This window comes from Gopherus flavomarginatus, chromosome 3 (assembly GCF_025201925.1).
Source record: "Gopherus flavomarginatus isolate rGopFla2 chromosome 3, rGopFla2.mat.asm, whole genome shotgun sequence".
NCBI classification, from domain to species: Eukaryota; Metazoa; Chordata; order Testudines; family Testudinidae; genus Gopherus; species Gopherus flavomarginatus.
The window spans coordinates 260874563-260899397 of NC_066619.1; the positions used below are offsets into that span (position 1 = coordinate 260874563).

The window sequence follows — 24835 nt, forward strand, 5'->3', positions numbered from 1 at the left end:
ACTCAGTACAGTAATAAGGATGGGTTAAAGAGCAAACCCGTTGTAAGTATTTTAAGGATTGAACAGCTACCAAAACTGATGAAAAGGTACTAAATCCCTGCTTCTTTTTAGTTTGGCTTTTCTTCTTTCCTACTTTGTTCAACCTAATCATTTAAATGTTAAAACTTTAAATGTTAGCCTCTAACAATTTTGGAGGAATGTAGTCAATGATAATTTAACATATATGCTGTCAAGTATTTGCCCATCTTAGTTTAATACTACTAGTATTGGAAATTGTTCCTTCTCCTTCACTCAAAGGGTTGCAGCTTGCCCAGTAGCTCTGCTTTAAAATGTAGCTTTTAGCTACCTTATATATTCCCTTATGGGGAAGTGGAAGGAAAGCATTTAATGATTCATAAGTAGTGCAACTAGAGTCCAGAGACCTGCAGTTAGCAGTCCTCAGCTGGAAGTGAAAATGAGTCTGATGTGCAGCCTTTCAGGTGTGGAATAAAAGAGAAGGTGATGGTGGCAGGTGAAATCATACAAGACCACCTTCCCCATTAAAAGCTCTGTATTTCCATTTGATAACATGGGGGCCTGAACCAAAGTTCACCAACATCAGTGACTCTCTTTCCATGGATTTCAGTGGACTTTGGATGAGGCCCATAAGGTCCAATCCTAAAAAAATTTACTACCACTGCTCAATACTGTTTGCAAGTTCAGGTCCATATTGCTCTTACAATCACTTGAAATACTTACATGAGTGACACTTATTCCAAATCAATCAATTAATTTTCTATCTAATGACAGGGAAAATGTACCTGAAATCTAAAATAGATCTAGTTCAGTGTTATGGCTGAGATTTCCTAAAATGGCAAAGGATTCGGACACGCAATACCCGTTAGAAATTAATAAGAGCTGGGCAAGAGAAGTCCAAAGCTGCTTTAAAATCTCAGCCCAAATCATGTTGATGCAGTAACTATTTACATCAATGAGGCTTTGCAGACACATTTCAAACAGATTTTTTAACTATTGCCACAAAATAAAATGATCAGTTATTTTACTAATTTTGCATTGCCCCCACAGACACAAGACTGGAAAAGTTCACATTTATTTTCATGCAGACGTTATTTCTTTGAGAAATGGAGGATTGTTTTGATTTGTTTCAAAAGAATTTACTAGACCAAATGTTTAAAAGGCCAGGAAACAGTTAAGATGCATTAACTAGAATTAAAAGGACAAAGTAAATTGTGGAGAAATGCAGACTAAACTTTAACATTTAAAAAGCCTTCAGCGATGCTCAGAGGGAGGGAGAAATACTGTGGCAAGTGTTCTCCAGTTTTGGCCTGCAAAGCACACAGGAAAGAGCTCCGTGCATCTAGAGACTTAGGTGAACACCCCCAGCCAATATCATGCTGAGGGGCCAGTTGTCTTTCCAGTCTCCTTTGCACGTATTTTCCATCTGCAAGTTTGACTATTTTGATCTACAATGAAACACATGCCTGAGATGTATTTCCTCTGTTAAAAGTTTCATTTTGGGTGACAAACAAGATCCTTTCAAAACTTGGCTATTTGGGATCTGATCTTGATTTCAGTGGAAACTGAGGGTGCTTAGCACTGAACAGGATCAGGTCCCTATGTAACTCTTTCCAGGACCTTATGTTGTCTAATATTTTTGAGATGTGATATTATCATTATTATTATTAAGTGATGGATAACCCTTGTCACTTCATGTAGTGCCTTTCATACAGGACCCTCAAAGTACTATACAGAGGTAAATAATTATCATTATTCCTATTTCACATAGAAGGAAACGTAGGCAAAAAGAGCTCAAATGAGGTTAATGAGAGCCTTTGGTGCATTTGAAAATGGGATCACTTATTTAGCCATCTAAATATAGATTTGGGAGTCTAACGTGAAGCACCTATTTTTGAAAATCTTGGCCCAGATTTCTGATCTTCACTCTTTTACTGTCTGCATGTTTAACTTTAGAAAAGTCATGTAAATGCTCTCTACCTCGGTTTCCCTAGCTGAAAAATAAGGATGATAATCTTTAGACACCCGTTTTTTAAAAAACTGTCACCTGATTCATAGTGCCCTGATCTAAGCATTAGAGAGGACTGCCTGACCTTAGAATGAACAGTTCATATTTACTACTAAATAATAATTATCCCAAGCTAAATAACAATTAAAAAAAATCACATTGTGCACAGAAAGTGAGTTTGTTTCAAACAGAAATTTATTTTGTCAAATATAGGTTCTAACAATTTAGTGTTACCGTATAACCAGCCAGTAAGCAGATGTGGATATGTCAGAGCCCCCAGGAGTGATTTCTGATGACGTTTTAAGGCTTAGTTTACATACAAAGCCACAGAGACAATTTTTTTTATTGCACAATACCACCACCACTTGCACATTTAATTTCTCTGGATTACTGGGTGATTAAAGAGTGTAGTGTGGTTAAGAATCTTCAAAGGTAATAAACGATAAAACCTAATTTCCAAGCAAACCTGTTATATACATCAATTTGGAAACAAGTCACAAAATTTAATTTTTTTACATATATATTCATGTTCACTCGGATCTAATTTACATGCATAGTGTTTAGACTTTACATCTTCATAGTCAAATAGTTTGTTAATGCTTTAGGTATGCAGCAATTTGTCTTCAATACCTGCAGCTTTATTTACCAATAAACTAAAGTGACAACAGTAGATCCTCAAGAGGAGGTAGTCCTTACAAGTTTATTTACTCTTGGGAGACCTCAGGGACTTGGAAGATTTTAAATTTTATAACCTACTGCCCAATTCTGTTGTTTTATTTTATTTTACACACATACACACTTTATTTACACAGCATTACTAAGAACCTTGGCGCTTATGGGCAAGCTAACACTATTGTTTATATTCTCCTTAATTTGGTAAAAGGTTTCTTTGTAGTCATGCAACATTCTTAAGGAATACCTCTTGCATAGAACAAATCATTATAAAGTGAAGTGAACTTTAAATAAAAAGGTTTATGAAATATTAGTATATTAATGTTACGTTTTATTCATACTTTTGGATATATCTCTATTTTTCATCTTATTACTATGTATCACTTCAATTTGTAAATGAATTTTTTCAACAATAAACATGGTATAAAAATAATATATCCAAAACATTCTGAAGAGATACTTGCAGTTATGCAACTGAACATCTTTAAAGTGCACAAACATAGTTCTGTGTGTGGCAGTAACAATTTTATAATTCTTCCAGCCAGGGCACCAAAAATGGTCTCCATGGGAAATGCACAAGATTCATTTTGTTGAAATTATGGCCAAAACTTTTCCAGTGAAAGTAGAAAACCAGAGGAAGGAGAAGGGCCTGGGCTGGGCAAGAAAAGGGAACGGATTTTTAACAACTATGTGCATGCAGGTATTAGCATATTTTGTTCTGGAAGACGAATCTTCAATAGGATTTTTTCTAGTCTATACAGAATGTTCCTTTAATCAGGTGGTCCAACTGGTAGAATGGTAACTAAGTTGCATCAGACACATGAATACACCAGCAAGCAATGCAGAAGACAAGAGCACTGCTGCATGCAAGGGAGAAGATGATTTGACAGAGGGCATTAAGAGAGCCTTTTACCTGTCCTTTTTCAATCAGAGATTTCTCCAGATCTTCAATTTTCGCCTGATACCTGAGGAGATCAGCTTGCAGTTGTTCACGAGTCTGAAAAGGTATAAAAGTGTGCCTATGCTGTCACAATGGCCAACTGATTAGGATGTACACTTCATATGTAGCTCCATGTGCTCAAATATTCAATTACTGCAGAATCAAATATTGATAAGTTCAATATGTCCTGTCCATTATCAGCCAGTGAGGTGAACTTGAATTGTTTTCAGTTAAAACAAACATGTTTATTTGTATTTTATTTGATAAAATATTTACCTAATTCATTTCCACACAACTCTTTTCCTTCAAAAACTAAGAAACACTAATCTGATGTTTTCAGTGGCAAAGCACTTTCTAAAATTCAGTAACAAAGCCAGTAATGATGCTGTTTGCAATACTTGGTATTTACTCAAGATACTTTTAAAAAAATTGCAATAAGTACTAAATAAGTCTGCTGTGAGTAAAATGTGTATGATGACAAACTTAAATACAGCTCATTGTACCTGAATACTGAATACCATCCACGAATAAGAATTCATGCCATATGCCACTGACAAGCCAGTCAGTTTTATTTATATGGTCTCAATCCTTCAAGACAAGTACTTCCCTTTTGGATGTTGAGTCACTTCAGCTGCAAAGCATCCCCAATTGGGGCTTGAACATATGGGGCGCTGAGCACCTCCTGCAAAGTACTGAGGCCCTCATCCCTAAAGGACAAATGGAGGCACTTAGGCCAGAATTGCAAAAGTAGTTTGGTGCCTAGAATGCAGGTAGGTGTCTAGTCGGATTTTCAAAATCCCTATTAGGCACTTTTAAAAATCCCACTGTGCACCTACTTGCATTTCTAGGCATTTAAATACTTTTATAAATCTGGCCCTCGGTAACTAACAGGATCAGGCTCTTGCTGAACACACTCAATTTCACGTAATAGATGTTGGGGACATTCGCTGCTTCCCAGAATTGGGTCCCCTAAGACATAACCAATTGAAAACCTTCTAGACCAGTCAGCTGTTAAAGAAATAAAAAAGCCAGCTAGGCTATAGGGTAGAAAGAGTGACTATTTCAAATTCTATACAAAAAAAAGTGCATTTCTCCAAATGTCTATTACAGAAAAAAATTAATCCCCAACGCCTCCCTCTCCCTCTAACACAGAGAACAACATTTAATGATTTTATATAACTGTCAAATACATAAATGCCTGAGAAAACTTACTTTAATAAAATATGTAATTATGTTCTTTTTAAAGAAATAAAAATAAATTCTTTCCTCATACTGGGGACAAAAATGAAAGCCAGCCACAACTATGTGATTAAGAGCTGCATGGCTGGCATTATGTTAGCAATCCACTGTGCCTAACAGCACGGGCACAAACTAAAGGCAGAAATTGATAGCAGATGTACAAGGGAAGACTTATTTTCTTATTTAAACTAAAATGCCACTTATTACTTTTAGAAGGTGGAATATTTTCATGACCTATTCTTCGACTCTCCTATATACATCACAAATTTTAGAGGCTCTGACTATGAACGTTAAGAGTAATGTTCAAAGTCAATGGACACAATGAGGAAAAACAACAAGAAACAATCACACGCATCTGTAAAAATCAGTTTAATTTGATCTGGGACCATAAACATAGGAAGTTGGTATGGCCTCCTAGATAAAGTTCTGCACTAGGACTCAGGAGATCCAGGTTCTATTCCCACTGGCTTACTGGGTGACCATGGGCAAGTTTATTTTGTCTCTGTACCTCAGTTTCCCCATCTGCAAAATGGGGATAATGACACTGGCCACCTTTTTATCAGTTGGTCTCAAAAAGCTCTGCAAAATGCCAGATAAAAGCTAAGTATGATTTTTAATGTGTGTTAATCATTATTGCAGGCCAAAGTTAAAGTTGCTTGGGAGCCTGGCTCCCCCGCAGCCCACCAGTCAGGTTGCCAAGGACACAGGAAAGGTTTCTCAGCCCTCCTGATTTCCTTATAATTAAGGCTGAGGGTTTGTCTGTGACTTTCCATGACTTCTGCAGTGGCCAGTGCACCCGGCTCTGGGGCAGTTCAGGCAGCCCCTGTGCCAGATGCACCGGCCACTGCTGGGGCTGTCTCAGGCCACCGCGTCTTCCTCCCCATGCAGCAGCAGAGTTTGGATATGGGAGGGAGCAGGAGGTTGGGCATGGGATGGGGTGAGGCAGGCTCTGGGCGGTGCTTACCTGGGAGTCTCCCTGGAAGCGGCGACATCCCCCTCACTCAGCTGCTCATCATTTGCAGATATACTAAACTGCTCAGGATAGTTAGGACCAAAGCAAACTGTGAAGAACTTCAAAAAGATCTCACCAAACTAAGTGATTGGGCAACAAAATGGCAAATGAAATTTAATGTGGATAAATGTAAAGTAATGCACATTGGAAAAAATAACCCCAACTATACATACAATATTATGGGGGCTAATTTAGCTACAACGAGTCAGGAAAAAGATCTTGGAGTCATCGTGGATAGTTCTCTGAAGACATCCACGCAGAGTACAGAGGTGGTCAAAAAAGCAAACAGGATGTTAGAAATCATTAAAAAGGGGATAGAGAATAAGACGGAGAATATATTATTGCGCTTATATAATCCATGGTACGCCCACATCTTGAATACTGCATACAGATGTGGTCTCCTCATCTCAAAAGAGATATACTGGCACTAGAAAAGGTTCAGAAAAGGGCAACTAAAATGATTAGGGGTGTGGAACGGGTTCCATATGAGGAGAGGTTAAAGAGGCTAAGACTTTTCAGCTTGGAAAAGATGAGACTAAGGGGGTATACGATAGAGATATATAAAATCATGACTGATGTGGAGAAAGTAGATAAGGAAAAGTTATTTACTTGTTCCCATAATACAAGAACTAGGGGCCACCAAATGAAATTAATGAGAAGCAGGTTTAAAACAAATAAAAGGAAGTAGTTCTTCATACAGCGCACAGTCAACTTGTGGAACTCCTTGCCTGAGGAGGTTGTGAAGGCTAGGACTATAACAGAGTTTAAAAGAGAACTGGATAAATTCATGGAGGTTAAGTCCATTAATGGCTATTAGCTAGGATGGGTAAGGAATGGTGTCCCTAGCCTCTGTTTGTCAGAGGGTGGGGATGGATGGAGGAGAGAGATCACTTGATCATTTCCAGTTAGGTTCCCTCCCTCTGGGGCACCTGGCAATGGCCACTGTCAGTAGACAGGATACTGGGCCAGATGGACCATTGGTCTGACCCAGAACGGCCATTCTTATGTTCTTATGCTAGGCAGAGGCGTGGCCAGGCAGCTCTGTGCACTCCCTCCACCCAGAGTGCTGGCTTCACAGCTCCCATTGTCTGGGAACTGCGGCCAATGGGAGCTGCGGGGGCAGTGCCTGCAGACGAAGGTGGCCACGCCTCTACCTAGCAGGGTGAGGGAGGAGGATGTCGCCACTTCCAGGGAGACCACCAGGCGAGCACCGCCCAGAGCATGCCTCACACCATGCCGTGCCCCAACCCACTCCCATAGCCAAACTCTGCTGCTGGGGGGAGGCGTGATGCCAGGTCATGACCTGCCAGCCCCCACAATCTGCCCACCGCTCCCCAACATCAGCAGGAGTCCGAGGCCGTGCGCTGCAGCCTCCTTTTTCGCCCTCCCCGCAGTTTTAGTCAGGGGTATATAGTAAAAGTTACAGACAGGTCACAGGCCGTGAATTTTTGTTCACAGCACATGACCTGTCTGTGACTTTTACTAAAAATACCTGTGACTAAAACATAGCCTTAGTCATAATTTCAACAAAACCTATACGTTCCTGCAAAATGTTTGGATTTTGACATATTGGCAATTTTTGACAAGAAAATATTCTGTGAAAAATTTCTGATGAGCTCTATTAGGTAGTATGGCATAGCAAACGGAACATGCAGAGACTCTGAGAAATGGATTCTGTGTAAAGCAAGGCACAGATGGACAAACAAGGTGCTCTTTAAATCCCCCATGCCCACTATTAGATCACCATTAATCATGCTTGGGGCTGGAACTAGGTACTTCTAATCCTCCAGAGTTCCACATCCAAATACAAACAACTCACATGTAGGATGTGAAAAATTAGTTAATGAGCAGAGTGATACTGCACTGCTATGCATTTTACTCCAGTCAGATCTCTTCCTCTGTGGACTGGCAAGAACTGAAAATGCTTGAGATGGAGGGGAAGAAGTTCCCTGGAGGGGAAGAAGTTTATATTACTTCATCTCAGTCAGAAAATGGTGCCTTTTGTCTAGAGAGCAAGAGTGGGTGATGTCAAGCAGGAAAAGAATGGAGTGATCCAGAAAAATTCACAGACACAGGAGACTCCAAGAAATCACTTTCAGAGCATTTTGAAACCAGAAAGGATTTTTGGACTGATCAACAAGACAATGCTTAGCAGTAGGGGAAGCGAAAAGATTATGTATGTGTGAATATACACCCCCTTGCTCTGTCAGATGGAAGCCAGTGACACAGCACACACTTTTCCCAAGTCTTCATGTGGCCCTGCATCTGAAGTAATTTACCAGAGGATACCAATTCAAGTTTTAGGTCCATGCCGAGCTGTGCTTGGTGCAGGACTGGCGGGAGAAGGCAAAGGGTCACCTTTGCAGCTCACTGATCCTGTGGCCACTGGGAGGCCCACTTGGTTTGTAGCACAACTTAGATTTTGCCTAGGTCCCCAAGGAGCCATTCAAGTGGTCAGTAACCACTAGGGCACAAGCAGCGTTCTGGCCTTCCCCCAGATACACAGCCTTTCATTTATCTTACTAAATGCCTGAAGGGACAGATTTTCCAGCCCAATTTGTGTCAGGATCTTTGTTTACTTGTCTGACACAAATATTTATTGTAATCTTCTTAAATCCATTGTTTTAGCAGCCACATGCAATTGCTGTTGGATTGTCTTTTTGAATTAGAAAGCATTACTTAAAAACAGGGCTACTTAAATCCACTATGTGTGTGAAAAAAAAAAGTCAGGATAAGATGCATTTTGAAGCCTCCTTTCCATACAGGTCTGATAAATCTAGAACGAATGTATCACTATAATATTATCTAATCCTCAGAAGTATGCAATACATTTACTGCATGCAGTCCACTGACCTGCAAAGGCACACTTAGCATGAGAGATATCAGATTTCTGAGACTTTCAATAAAAATGGCTTACCCTTGCTTCTCGCTCTGCATCCAGTGTCCCACCAACTTGCTCTTGAAGTAATGCATATGCTCTTTGTAAAGCCTGATATTCTCTGGTTAGCTGACAGAACCTTAAATCAGCTTCTTCTTTGGGCGTACTCTGAACAGAATAGAAAAGCAAAACAGCGTATTATCTTCTGTTGCTTCAAACATTAAGCTCTCTTTGCAGCTCAGAGATTATACAGAAATTATACAGTAGCTAGTAGAAAATGTAAAACATCCATCAATTTCTGTAAAGATATCGATATGTAGAATTGCTGGGAGGGAGCAAAAAGGACAGGCAAGAACTTTATGCAGGATCCAGGCTTACGAAAGGGTCAAAGACTCTAACAGCCAGAGTATGAAAGTTTTTTAAAGGACTGCACAAATCTTCCTCCTACAGTACTGATGACTCTTCCCTCACTGGCAGACCCTAATCCCTACAAGCTGTCCTTGGGGTAGAGCCTGGCACCCGATGCTGCTAGCTCAATCTGCAGGACACTATCCCTACCTTAGATCCGAGGAAGAACTCCAGGAACCCTAGAGGGAATGAGGAGAGAAAAGTCCCTCACTCCAATCAGCTCTCATTCTTGCATCACCTTGTGTTCTGAATGACAAATTTTGAGTTGGAGGAGTGAGGGATGGGGTGGAGGAAGAGAACAGCAAGAAAGAATACAAACAAAAGAAACAGAAATGCAAGAAGAGAACCTTACAGTTTCCCAAAGTTTGATGCGGCCTTAAAATGCTAGCAGAGATTAGAGGAAAGCAGATGTTGAGGTGGAGAGAAAAATGCAGACTTCCGTGTGTTTATGTTTAGAATTTGAGTGCAGCATAAATTGGCTTGACAGAAAAAGTGAGGAACAGGATGTATAGGAACAGAGAGAGAACAAGGGACATGGAAGTTAAGAGTGCTGAATGGAAAGCATTTGTGTGAAAGGTGAGCAGACAGTGAACGGCTAACGAGAGAGAACTGAGGCAAGACATGTGGGTGAGGGAGGGAGTGATGGGGTGTGAAAGAGATGGAACACAGACTGATGGGGAGGGATGAGAGAGAATATGACCCTGCACAATTTTATTCACTGACAAAAGTGCCATAATTTTGAAGGACCCACATTGGACCTCCCTGCTCAACACCATAGACCTGCTACATGTGCACGTGGACAGACAGATGCGCACCTGCTTCTCTCAGTCACCTAACCTCAGGGTTTTGGGGCAACGTAATTTAAATACAGGATGATGAGCACAAAGTTGTATACTGGTTACAGAGCTCTAAGTAAAACAACAGTATTGCCAACTCCAGGCATGCAAAAAAAAATACGTCATTCCCCCAAATCATAAAATTGGCTTAAAAATCTTTTAAAATAGTAAACATTGGGGTCTCTTCATTTGCCTTCTGAGTTTCATATTTTCAAACTTTCCTCCACAATCATAAGAGCTAGAATTTTTTTTTAAATGAAAGCAGAGATTCTCCTGACTCCAGGAACTGGGGCTCCAAGAAAGAAAACTCCAAACAATATCATGAGACTCAATAAAAATCACAAGGGTTAGCAACCCCAAATAACAATAAAATAAGCTGGGTAGAGGAGGGGAGATGGGAACATGAGTATAAGACAGAGAGGGCATAACTGAAGGGTAGAACATACGAGTTAGTAAACAGCATAGGGAGACCTTGATTTTACATCTTATCTTAGGCCTTGCCATTCCTTACTGTAGCCTGGTTGCAGCGCATAACATACAGGTCCAGCAAAAACATGTCTACATATATTTACTATTTGAGCCTTAATAAATTGACAAAACTTCTCTCGATATCAAAAGCATAGTGAGAAGGACCTGACAGTACCAAAATAGTCAAATCAGTCATAATATTCTAGGAACAGCTATTGTGGAGCAGCCGTGGATTTTGTCAGTGCAAGTGCCCATCGATTTTCTTATTTTGACAAGCAAGAGATATTGTGATAAAAAGAATTCTATTTCTCAAACCCTGCTGATATTTACCAAGTCTAATTTAATTAACTCTGAACTCATCAAGAAGACAGACCCTAATGTTGTTATACATTAGTTGGGTTGCAATGGCTGAGCTAAATTAGTGTGTTTTTCACAGATTTCAAGGCCAGAAGGGACCACTGTGATCATCTAGTCTGATCTGCACAACATAGGCCACAGAACTTCCTCCAAATACGTCCAGGGTATATTTGCAAGTTGCAAATGCAGAAGTACAGAGAAATAGGAAAAATATTTCCACTCATTTTGTATGTTTTGTTATGAACACACTTCATTACTTACATCATCCAAGTCTTCTTCTGGTGTTGCTGGTGTTCTGTCTGTTTTGTCCGTGTTATACGAAGTTACGGATGAGGTTTCAGAGTCAACAGATTCTTCGTCAAATCCAAAAAACGTCTCCACAACATGCCTCTGAAAAGTCAGTTTTTCTAGATTACTAATAGGACATTCAGTAACAATCTATAACCTGGTTAAATAGACAAGTAGACAGCAAAAAAGGTCTTCAGTAACCCCTAGTCTGCCTTTACTCCCAAGATGCTTTGATTCTTACCCACAAGGACTAGGGGCTCAAGTTGGGACACTTTAGCAGTCCCGTTGATTTCAATCGACCTACTAAGGACTGTAGAATTAAGTCCCTGGTAACAAACTGAGGGAGCCTGGGAAGACAATCATTAGAAAAAGAGAGGAAAGAAGAGTTTTGCTCCCTCCATGTGTATGCCCTATTTGAATGCCAGTAAAGAAATTATTCCTTTCGGCATCTTTTACTCGAGTGCTTCAAAACATCAGGCTGCACATTGCACTGGATAGCAGCCAAATACAGGCATGCTCTAACACAAGTATAAAATACACTTAACCACACAGAAAATCATCCATGTTTTGAGATATTAGGTAACCAACCTATTGAGATGCAACATACAAGAGGGTGTTAGAAGAGGGGTATTTTGTATTCAAAAAAGTTATTCATTGACATTTGTCATTCACATTATTAATACAAACAAAAACAAAAAATCAGAAAGCTTAAAAATATCTATTTTTCAAAATTATTGCTGTCAACTTGAAGATATCAGTTCATATATCTTCATCTGTCTGAAATACTATCATTTTAAAAATGAGAAAAATGGATTCTCTAGAAAGAAAAAATAAATACCAGCATGTCTAAGGAAGATTAGTCTTTAGTGAAAAATAATATTTAAATGAATTTTTTTAAATCACAGATAACATAACATTGAATTAATGGGTACAGAATATAACAGAACCACATTAAAAAATATAGGCAAGTAGTGTATACGTAACACTCATCATGAAAGATATTAGATCAGCTACCAATGTCAGCAGGCAAATAAAAAGTCATAACTGCAATGAACCTTTATAGGACTGATAAAAAAGTAAACTGGACTTAAAATTATCAACCTTTCTGTCCTTCCCTTACTTCAGTTTCTTGATACATGCCCAGAATACAGTGACAATGCAGAAAATTCTACTGCTTCAAAAATAAAAGCATTGTTATAATTGGAGATATACCTATCTCCTAGAACTGGAAGAGACTTTGAAAGGTCATCTAAGTCCAGCCTCCTGCCTTCACTGACTTTTGTCCTAGATCCCTAAGTGGCCCCCTCAAGGACTGAACTAACAACCCTGGGTTTAGCAGGCCAATGCTCAAACCACTGAACTCTCTCTTCCGCACCCCAAACTGTAACGTTTTCTACCTCACTCCATAACACCCCCCTCCCACAGAACAGCCTTTTACCTGTCAGGACCAAAACATACCATGACAGAGATCTGAGGCTTAAGCTTAGTGCCAGTGACTACAGCAGTAACAACAATTCTAACAGATTAAAAAATACTTCTGTCTTTACACATTGGGGACAGCAGGAATAAAATCAACATTTACAGCACCCCGTAAGCACGCAAAATACCAAACCAAACATCCATTCCTGCCTCCTTAAACATTCAATTGTAAAAGTTAAGCTCTCTTAGTTCTTACTCTTCAAAATTATTTGAAAGTTGACATCAGTCAATACACAAAATTTCTGGAATTCTTCACAAGCAAAAACTACAGCATCCATCAACCACTGAGCTTAGAATAGTTTAAAAAATAAAAATAAGCTGCCAACCAAAATTATCTGATTTGATACAATTTGCCAAACAGTCACCTAGTGAATTCAACACCACTGAGTATAAAATAAGATAAAATTAGCCATCTTTATATAGAGTTATGAGCCATCCTGCTCACCTTACAGAAAATTCTAGAGTCCAGCAAAACCAAGCCCTCCTAACAGTTCACAATTTACTCACTAACCTCTCTTCAACATCCAATTACAGTTAATTCTACCAAATAGCTATGCTCTATCTCTAATCACAATGACTCCACATTCTCCCCTTTCTACTGTAGGCCTCTAGACTATTCTGTAACTGTATTGTTGCTTTCAACAGTCCTAAGAACATAACCTCAATGTTCTCATCACTTCTATTCTAATATTCTAGGGTTGTCTTCATTGCAGTGTTGGTTTGAGGCATGATTGGAGTGTTACCCCAACTCAACTTCCGTTTACACACTAGCTTGAGCTAACTGGTGCTTTCAACGTGAGTGAGCTGGCGTTTCGGGGCTATAGACTGAAGATCAACGGTTGCAGGAGGGGATACAGGCCACAGCTTAAATTAACACATCTCATCCACTGCTGATCCAAACATTCTGTGCTGCTAATCAAACCACTCTCTGTAGGATGAGTGTTGAGACAGGCAGCATGGCCTAGTGGATAGAAAACAGGAGACCTGGATTCAATTCCTGGCTGTGCCATTGGCCTGCTGGGTGAACTGGACATGTCACCTCTGTTCCTCAGTTTCCCCATTTGTAAAATGGAGACAGTGATACTGACCCCTTTGTAAAGTGTTTTGAGATATATTGATGTAAAGCACAATAAAGAACGAGGTGTTATTGTTGTGCAGCACTGCCACTCTCAATTAAGCTCAGCTGATTTAAGCAGAGCAACTTGAGCGGAGTAACTTGAGCTAACTGTTGTTGTGAAGAGAAACCCTTAGAATAGTTCAAAATTAAGAGCCTTGTGTTTCTAGTATAAAAATCCCCTTTCAAATATGTTATGTTCACGTTGAGAAAAGTTCAAAAAGTGAAAGAAAGTAGAAACCTGAATAGAGCCTGGACTCTTCATAACTCTGCAGAAGTCACAAATATAGACCCAGGCACTTGAAAGATCTCTAGAGATCAGCCTTCCCTTTCCAATACAGTGATTGGGTCACTAGGAATTGCTACCCAATCTATACAGAGGGAGGCAAAAAGGAAAGCGATTTAAGTACTAAAACCTGCTCAGGCACACAGCTATTTTTAGCTATTCAGTAAGCACCAGGTCTTTTCTATGTTATATGTTAGAACGATGTTGAAGACAAGACATGTGGAATAGAAATTAATCTGAGAATTTTAATCTTTCCTCTAGCATTCATATTCTTCACAATCCTTAGCTTTAGAGAGTTTGTTTTCCTTCATTATAAGTCCTTTAGAAAAGAACAAATAAATCATGGTGCACAATCTGTATCTGAACCACTGAAGAAACATCGAGAAATACCTACAGGAGCATCAGTAGCTTCATTAAACTTATGACAAAAAGAGTGTTCATCAACACTGAAATGTTCTTTCCAAATATTCAGACAAACCGTAGCTAGTTTTATAAATAACTCAGCTTGAATATCTGTTGCTTTAAGGTGTTTTCAGCGAATAAAAACACACACACAAAACATTTACATAATAGAGCCTTGTTGATTACAGGGATTATTTAAAAATAATAGCTACTGAACTATCAGTATACAGCTATATTTGTTACTCAGCATATTTAAACATATTATCGGCAGCAGGCCTCCAGGAAATATCCACACATTTTAATAAATAATGTAAATGATAATTAACTAGGGGAAATTAAGGTTTCCCATAGCACAGAGACACTCTAAATCTTCAAGGATAATCAAGGATTGCTAATTACTACACACACTTGTGTATAATATTTTGGGTTTAGAATGAATCTGTTTCATTTACTTTTTATAAACACTGCTAATTACTATGCCTCAATAGTGAATTTGCCTGTTTGTTTTTGTATTGATTACATACTGGGCACAATGTAGTATTTAGCCATTGCATATTAACGGCATATTTATGAATTACATCATGAGATAATCACACAATTGTCATTCACATTATTAATAATAACTATTTATTGTTGCCCATGTGATAGTCTAATATTTGCAGCAATTGGCTATAAAAATGGATTCATATCCAACACACAACAAATTAACTGACCGGAAAACTGCTAGAGGGAAAAAAAAAATCAGAGACAGTTGACACAAAGTTGAGAAAGTGTTAAGAAAATTTTACTACCTAATAATAAATATCATGGTAAACTATATATATAGTATAAAATATAATATTTATATAAAAATATACACACACATACAGATCATGGAAGATCATATTTATTAATTCAAAAAACTGATCTAAAATAGATTTCTAATATATATATATTCTAATGTGGCTTTTATTATTCTGCTTGCTCTTTTTAACTATACTATTTATGTCAGAATTTTTCTTAAAATGTCTAAAACTGTTGAAATTATATTAGTATATATTGTTTGTAATTCTAGAAGGTTGTTAATTAAAGGTGTTATTTTTATGTAAAGATATTCAATCCTAAAGTTTAGATCATAACGGTCAGAGTAAAATGTCCATCTCAATAACTGAAAATATGAAGAAGTAAAATCTAAAATATTTGGCAATAACTGGTGGAAATTAGGACATAATTTTGGATTTCTACACCAATGTTTTCACACATACTTTTACAGTATAATTGTGTATTACATTTTTGCAATTAATGTTTAGAAGATCAATAGGACTTATGACAGAGTAAATATATTTTCAGAACATGAAGATCTACAGAATATTCTGTACTTTAGTCGTGATTCCTGTTGAGTTAAAACTAGTCAATTTGATTAACATTGACAAAATTTGTGATACAGAGTCTGTGCCTTGAAATATATAGAGGATATTGTATACAAATATCTATATCTATTTTAGTACATTTAATTGAATTAGATATGTCTACATGCATATGAACCATCTAATTTCTGTAGCTGCAGTAGCTTCATCTTCTCACATGATTTAAGTATCACATATTATTTTCAAGTGATTAATCAAAACAGGAGAAGTGGCTAAATCATAATGAACTGAATTACATTGTAATTAGAACAAATCAGCTATTAATTTATAGCTTCTTACCTTCATGTTTATAAGTCATTTCCTGGCAGCCAGAAAAATATAGGCACACCAGAGCACACAGACAAATAAAAAAAGAGAAATATAAGACAAGAAGTATGTACTCCATTGTGCTGGTCTGAAGAGTGAACACTTTCAGTTATAATCACAAATATAGCCCATTTAATAAAGCGTACAAAGCAGAAATTAGTCTTCAGAGTCCCACAGTTATGGGCAATTATGCTGATTTCAAAGCAATGACTCCAATTTTCATTTTATCATTGTAATTCCATTCTACAGAAAAAAGCCTTTCCAGGATTTCATGGTTACTTCTCTGTCATATATTTCAAAAAACTGAAAAAAAGCCCTAAGCTTAAGTGACTGCTAAGCACAAAAGAGACCTTTAAAATATTTTCTCATTACTTCAAGGAATCTGATGTTGCCTGCAATTATTAAGAAATTTCTATCAGCTCCGGCTGCTCTTTCTCACAGAAGAAAATCTAGGAGGATGAGTGTGTGCGGTGATTGTATTTCTTCTCTGGGTACCCTGCACTCAGATGTTATAAATCTCCACCCCACTGTGCTCCTCTTTACCCCTTAGAGACCTGTGCTGGTTGCCAGCAATGTTCTACAGATTCATACATCCCCTGACAATTAGGAGACTGCTCAGCAAAAGCTACAGTAGCAACAGTAACCTGGTGCCATCTGAGCTTTAGAAACCAGCAGAAGAAATATAGTTGGGAAAAACAGATAAGTCTTTGGCATTTCCCAAAGCATGCCAGCTGAACTAAAACTACTCACACATGAGAAGACTTTAAAGTCTACTGGACCAGGCAAGTAGACCATTTTTTCTATCAGATGTCTTAAGTACCACAATATGAATTTAATGTACTTTCTTGTAGCTAACAAGCAAAGCTGACTACAGGCTATCAACATTAAAAAACAAACATGGAGGAGTTGTTGCTTCAGCACAACCTTTGCATACTGAGAATTATGGAACACAGAGCTTAAAAGGTACCATCTTAGGGACAAAGAACAATTGTTTGGATGAGTAACTTCCCAGTCATGAACATATCCATCACCTATTTATTAATTAACAGGTTACAAAATTAAATTTTCACTGCACAGCAATCCTTCCAACCAATGTAGAAAAGTTACATGTTTTCAGTATTCTGGAGTCAGCACTAACCGATAAATGGTTAATTTAATATCCCCAGTCCTTGTATTTAACAAATCTCTCTTTTTGCCCTTGGTCAGCGTTCTACTACTTGTTCCCTGATAGCAGCACAACTGAAGGTGCCTGGGAGCCTGGTGCTTCACTCTACCTCAGGCTCCATCTCCAATATCCTAACCAGTGAAATGACTAACTGCTTCAGACTCATTCATCTGTGTCACTATTCCCTTAGAGCTACTTACCGTGCTCAGGTGGCCCCTCGCTTAGACCTTTACCCTGGGCCTTCTTTTGGCTTCTCCAAACACTTCTTCCTACATCTTCCCCTGGTCCCTTTCATGTAAGACCTTTCCATGTAAGCCCTTCACAGGTTCTGTTCCAAGTCCTCTGGCCTGGGCAATGTCGAGAGCCTTTTCTAAAGCCTTTCTTTGCCCCTGGTCTTTCTCAGACTGAAACAAAGCCAGTCTCTTTTGTGGCAGATAGCATTTTCCAGCTTACGTGCATCTGAACCTATTCATGTGACCCTTCTCAGTAAGGTGCTCCCTCTAGTCAGATGCTTCAGTTGAGGTCTACCCATTTCCCTTGTTCAGGGAAAGCCGGACACAGAAGGAAGAAGGTCCAGCCCCTCTCCCCCACATAGGCTAGCTCATGCTGTGAGCTGTAGGTGATTATATTGAATTATTCTCAGAAGAGCCAGGCACAAATACTTTATTTTCCCCAAGATCAATCTTAGTAAATTTCCACTAGTGTCAGCCCTCCCTAATCAACACAGGCATCCTGATAATAACTCTACTATTGTACATCTATGTTATCACAGTCAGCTATGGATACAAATATCCAGTCCATCTGACAGACAAAGCCAAAAACTAATTTTCATCAGTACTGAACACTTTCTGGGTTTCCACATTCACATTGTTCTAAACAACATCTTTGCTTTTATTTTCAGTGCACAATGCTTGAAATCTGAGTAAGCTATGAACAGATTAAGTGTCAGATGCTGTTCTGTCGATATTGACTTATTTTTTTAGCCTCCATTCTGAGACAAAATTGATTTTATCAGCGTGTTTGTGTCTGACTTGTTGAGCTTGGGTCTGGAAGGCAATTTCAAATCAATCCAGTCTACCTATGTTTATCTTAGCTTCGCTTATTTTTCTAAACTGTTGAAATAAAAGTTTTGTGGGAGATCCATCTTGCTTGCTTTGCTGTTGAGCTGATTTCTATTAATCTTGCTGGACTTGACTATTTAGTTACCAATTCTAAAACAATCCAGATTCCTTGTCCATGAAACCTGGGAACTGAGACAAAAGCATAGGCTGACGGTCAGTTAGTCCTCCGATGTATGCGTAAAACACTCACTAATTTACTTCAGGACAAAGTTTTGGCTCCTAGTGAATTTCACAGGCAGCTTGTCATAGATCTACATTAGATCTTTGAGACATGGCTGCCTTAAGTGGTAGTTGAGCTACTATGGTTCCCATTTAGAGTGAGAGTTCTACTCAAGATACAACACTGCAAGGAAAAACCATGGCAAATCTAATGTGTCTTTAAAAATCAGTTTAATCTAATCTGGAATGACAGACACTAAAATATATTAACTACACTTGTACGGTGATTCCTCTGCATCACTATAGGGCAGAAAAATAAGTTTGTTTGGGTGCCCTAACTGCATTTCCAGAACTTGAGATGTTTGGATTACTTTTAGGGTTAATCCTAACTCTGAATTTCCAGAAATTATAATGCTTTTTTCTGTGATAATTACAACATCTCTATATTACATTTTCCCAATGTACTTTCAACCTTAACTTTATCAGTGTAGGTTTTTTTTCTCTAGAAATTAAAGAGAGTGGAACAAAAATTATATACAAATGTAGGGCTTGACCCTGCATCCTTCACTCCAATAATTTTATACAAGTTACAACTTCACCTTTCATTACTTGAAGTCTGTCAGACAAAAGTAACCTAATCAAACACACCATAGGTGGCCTAGATTCTAAAAACTAGTCTGTGATCTAACTATAAATGATTAATTTGAAGTATATGATCTCCCACTAGCAACAGAAACGTGCAAACATTTACAAGGAAGTATTTACATTTTCAAAGCATAAATCAACATTGCAATGCCACTTGTAGCTAAGGGGGGAAAAGAAACCTTGTTTTTATTTCTTCCAGAATCCAAAGCAATAATACTATCTATATAGAAATTGCAACACAGACATGGGAAAGAGGGCTCCTTCAACAGTGTCTTTCTGCTTTATAATCACTTATTATTAGCATGTTCAGTTATTCCCTTATTCTTGCTCTTTTTGACCTCCGTACTATGGCCAAACTGTATCAGGAACCGAGGGGCTAAAAACTCTAACTTCATGCCCATAATTACGCAAGAAGCTTGGAAGGAAGCTAGACTGTTTGCCAGGATTAGACTTCTGAAGTTATTGTTGACAGCATTTGAGCTTCTTCAATGAATGCTGCATGAATGAAAAATAGCCTACAGGTTACATGACAATATGGGCAGCTAGAACATTTGCAAACCTATTCTTGAGGACTTAAAGGCATCAAACCCTTAGAACCTGTGGATGTTTGTGCTTTTATTTATGGGTTTTAATTCAAACTGGTGAAATTGTGTTCAATTTTTTTTAAAATAAAAAGTGGACAATTTTTCAAAACCAAAAATTTTCACCCAAAATACTTGCTTATTTTGAAATTTTCCACTGTTTCAAATGAGAAAACAAAAACATTGATTTTTGGTTATTAATTTTCTTCAGTTTTTCCCTTTTCTCTCCATTTTTCAGTGGTGAAATGGAAAAAGAAAAGAGAGGGCAGGGGGCAGGAGGAAGGAGACAAATCAGGAAAAACAAAAACATTTATCTTTTTACTTTTTCCCCCACCTCAGAAAAATCAGAAAATTTAACAATTTACCAAAAAGCACACTTACCACTTTTTGACCAGCTCTACAGTGAGCTGAACAAGCATCTTTTCTCTCTTCCTTGGCTTATCCTTTCTCATGAGATCTGCCTCCTTCCACACATCTGTTCTCTCAACCCCCAGAATTCCTTCCCACACAGAAAGTACCAAAAGAGACAGGATCTCCTCCTCTAAAATCAGGTAGAGAATTTCCTGCTCCCTCAACCTAGTTCCCAGGAGCAGGGTTCACTTCACCCTTCTGTTTAGCTGGCTTCTCTTTGCATCTCTATCTAGTGCAGCATGCCACACATCTCCTGGTGTCTCTTGGCCTGCAAACAGGCAGAACCAATCAGAATTTATCATGAAAGATCAGACTTGGCCCATTCCCTCACCTGCTACGAACCCTCCCTTCGCTTCTCCTGCCACATTATCCCATGTGGACCCCCTAGGTACCATAGATACTGGCCAGTCATCAGGTGTTTAATACTTTAGGTGCAGCAAGTGTCCTAAGGGTTAAAATGTACTAAGTATGGGCAATGGAGCTAAATGCTGTTATTTCTCCTAGAACAACTTTCCTCCTCTTTTCAATATAGTACTCTGGGTATTTACAATTCAACCTTTGATCTGCATAGATACTGTGAAATAATATTCTGTGTTGCATGTCTGTTAGTAGTTGTACCATTCTCCCTCGTGAAGAGGGGATGGAGTCTGTAATCATAGCTATTGCTTGATACTTTATGTTTCCTCCTGATATAGTTGTTATATGCTTACTAAAACAATAGAGAAACCCCACCTGCATGGTGGGGCACAGATAATGAGAAAGCAGAATACTAAATAATTCCATCTTTTTCAGAACACTGACTCAGAATTGGAAGACATATTAATCAGCAAGACAATGGAAATGCTCCTAAATATCTATTTAAACATCCATAGTTTAGAGGCTCTCGGCTTTAGCACACACTGAATGGAGAGCAATTTTAAAAACACAGGTAGGAGGTGGGGAGATTGGAACACTGTAGGTAAGGACATTTGTCTTCACTAGGTTTTCTGGTAATATTACACCTTCCCAAATCAGAGTTTATTCATCTCTCTTTTTCCACTCTAAAACATCAGCAAGGACAAGACATAGTAGTTGATCTTATTTTGGCAAAAATATATTTTCAGGGACAATCATGTATAGCTACTGACAGTTATGGTAACAAAACAAGTACCATAGGGTATAACAGGAATGCCATTCAGAAGGATATTGATGTTTTTACTGGCCTGGACCTTTCTAAACTGTCATCCCATTCATGGGGAAAACAAGGAGTAGATACAAAAGTTACTTTGGCAACTGTGGGAGAAATTATTTAAAATGTGAGATTGACAGTTTGTTGATGTGATAGGCAATGAGCACTCAAATTGAAACTAATATACTTTTTTAAAAAAAACTTATGAACTGTGAATATGTTCAATTTATGGGGAAACTTTCAAAATCAGCAGGTAGGAAAGGTCTGGTCAAGCATTCCCCATGAGCAGCTCATTTAAATAGTAATGTAAAAACATCTTCTAGGAATTGAATGAAATGTTAAGAAACTACATAAATGATTATCATCATGTTCCCATTACACCTCAGGCATTTAGGGCAGCGATGAAGCTCCCCTACTCCTGTTTCTGGCAAGTCTTTCAATGATTCCCCAGCTGTGCCGCAGATTTTTCAGCTCAGCTTCCACAGCTCTTAGCCATGTTGTTTTCGGGTGGTCTCATTTTTGCTTGCCTTCAGGGGTCCATCTTATTGCTATTCTGGTGCTGGAATCAGTTTCCATCCAAAGCATATGGCCAATCCATCTCCTGGCAACGATGGTGCTCATACCCTCTTGACTTCACTATGTCAATGGATCTTTGTTTGAGATAGTTCTGGGCCAAAAGATACAGCAGATTTTTCTGAGGCAGGCTGTAGGGAATGAAGACATTTTGGACATGTCATACTTTCTTATTCTCCAGCATCCTATGCTATAAAGTAATGCTGAAAGTATGCAGCTCTGATAAATCTTGAGTTTGGTTTTGGCTTTGTATTTTGATGATTTCCAGACTGTAATTTAAGCTCCTGACGGTGTTCCTGGCTTTATTATCTTACAGACTAACAGACGTTTTGGAGCATGACCTTTTGTGGGTGAATACCCACTTTGTCAGATGCATGTAGTGGAAATTTCCAGGGGCAGGTATATATATGCAAGCAAGCTAGAGATAATGAGATTAGTTCAATTAGGGAGGATGAGGCCCTGTTCTAGCAGTTGAAGTGTGAAAACCAAGGGAGGAGAAACTGGTTCTGTAGTTGACAAGCCATTCACAGTCTTTGTTTAATCCTGAGCTGATGGTATCAAATTTGCAGATGAACTGAAGCTCAGCAGTTTCTCTTTGAAGTCTGGTCCTGAAGTTTTTTTGCTGCAGGATGGCCACCTTAAGGTCTGCTATAGTGAGGCCAGGGAGGTTGAAGTGTTCTTCTACAGGTTTTTGTATATTGCCATTCCTAATATCTGATTTGTGTCCGTTTATCCTTTTCCATAGAGACTGTCCAGTCTGGCCGATGTACATAGCAGAGGGGCATTGCTGGCATATGATGGCGTATATTACATTGGTGGACATGCAGGTGAATGAACCAGTGATGGTGTGGCTGATCTGGTTAGGTCCTGTGATGGTGTCGCTGGTGTAGATATGTGGGCAGAGCTGGCATCGAGGTTTGTTGCATGGATTGGTTCCTGAGCTAGAGTTACTATGGTGCGGTGTGCAGTTACTGGTGAGAATATGTTTCAAGTTGGCAGGTTGTCTGTGGGCAAGGACTGGCCTGCCATCCAAGGCCTGTGAAAGTGTGGGATCATTGTCCAGGATGGGTTGTAGATCCCTGATGATGCGTTGGAGGGGTTTTAGTTGGGGACTGTATGTAATGGCCAGTGGAGTCCTGGCTTTATTGATTTTGTTCCGGATGTCCCGGCTGATGGTGGTGCCCAAGTATGTGAATGTTTTCTCATTGGTGAGAACATAATCCTCTATCTGTACTGGTGATGGTGAGGCAATATTAAAGGTCACAATATAAGTCTTATTGTGATTGATTTTCAATAAAATTTGCTGGCTGAATGCACTGAGTCAAGATGCTTTTTCTTGTGCATGGTGTTGGGTATGTGATAGGACAGCAAGATTACCTGCAAAGTCTCATCTTCAAAGGAGGAGAAAGGTGTCCATTTAATGCCTTGTCATGTCTTCTGTTGTACGCTGCATTACCCAGTCGATGGCAATGCTGAAGAGGATTGCAGACATGACATACCCCTGACGTACTCCGGTTTTGACTTCAAAACTGAGCTCACTGTGATCAACACTGCATGTAAAGTTGAAATAGAAGATTTTGGTGATGTTGATTACACAGAGAGGGATTCCATATGCTTGCAGAATATGCCATAGGCTGGTCTGGGAATGCTATCAAAAGCCTTCTCAAAAGTCTATAAAGTTTATGTAGAGTAGCCGTTGCCATTCTAAGCATTGTTCTGTTATGTTTCGTAGAGTGAAGATCTTGTCTGTGCATCCACACCCTTTCTGAAAACCGACTTGCTCTTTTCTGAGAATGCTATCAACTGCCTCTGATATACGCTGGAGTATGATCTTACACAATACTTTGTTTGGCACAGATAAAATTGTGATACCATGCCAGTTATTACAATCTCTGAGATGTCCTCTCTTTGATATCTTCACTATAACCCCATTGGTCCACTCATCTGCCACTTTTTCCCTTTCCCAGACTGATGGAAATAGAGGTGTCAAGATAGAGATTGCTAACTCAGGATTTACCTTGAATCATTCTGCATTCAAGTTATCCTTGCCAGGAGCATTCCCATTTTTTAAGGATTTGATGGCTTCAGTGATCTCTTCCTTAGTTGGGGTGTCTTTGTTGATATCAAGATCTTCTTCTGACTCCTGGATGTTTGCTTCCTCTTTAGGTGACTCCCTGTTCAGCAATTCTTTGAAATGCTCTGTCCTGCACATTTCTTTTTCTTTTTCTGTTAGTAGGTGGCCTTGTTTGTCCCTGATGAGAGTGTTCGTTGGTGTCTGCCGTTTACCACTGATAAGCTGCGTCATTTTGTAGATGTTTTCTTGTTCACCATGAGCGACCTCCTGGTGTGCCTTGCTATACTGCTCGTGGTATTTGTCCTTTAGCTTCTGGGATTCTGTATCAAACTTTTTTCTTCGGGGCTTGTCTGGTTTCTATGGTGTCCCATGTGCTGGGTGTAATCCACTTCTGACCATAGCCTAGACAGGCTTCGCTGCTTTGTTTATAAATTGCTGTTACTTTGTCCCACTTCTTGTTGATCTCCTCACCTGCATTCCCCTCCTCCTCCTCCTCAAGGTCTGCAAGTGCCTGAAACCTGTTCTTTAACTGCAGAATGAAGGCTTTCTGTATTTCACGGGACTTTAGCTTGTCACTGTCATAATGTCTATGTCCCTTGTTTGGTGGACTCACACTTCTCAGTTTGAGCTTGATGGAGGCTGTCACCAGGTGGTGGTCACTGCCAACATCTGTCAGTGAGCATTGCCATTTGCTGTTGATCATCATATGGTCACACTGGTTCTTATCTCTGCCATTTGGAGAACACCATGTCAGCTTATGAATTTCACGATGCTGAAATAGGGTTCCACCGATGACTAGGTCATTCATATTGCAGAAATCAACA

General features: G+C 39.0%; 1 protein-coding gene across 4 annotated transcripts in view; it reads right to left on the reverse strand.

Moving 5' to 3' along the window:
• JAKMIP1 (janus kinase and microtubule interacting protein 1) overlaps positions 1-24835 on the reverse strand; it is a 265410-nt gene that overhangs the window by 59820 nt on the left and 180755 nt on the right. For all 4 annotated transcript variants that reach the window (XM_050947698.1, XM_050947695.1, XM_050947697.1 and 1 more), the window contains 3 exons: positions 11095-11223; positions 8804-8932; positions 3609-3692 (listed from right to left, as the gene is read on the reverse strand). In XM_050947698.1, coding sequence (XP_050803655.1) covers positions 3609-3692; positions 8804-8932; positions 11095-11223 — 342 coding nt within the window. The remainder of the gene's footprint in view (positions 1-3608; positions 3693-8803; positions 8933-11094; positions 11224-24835) is intronic.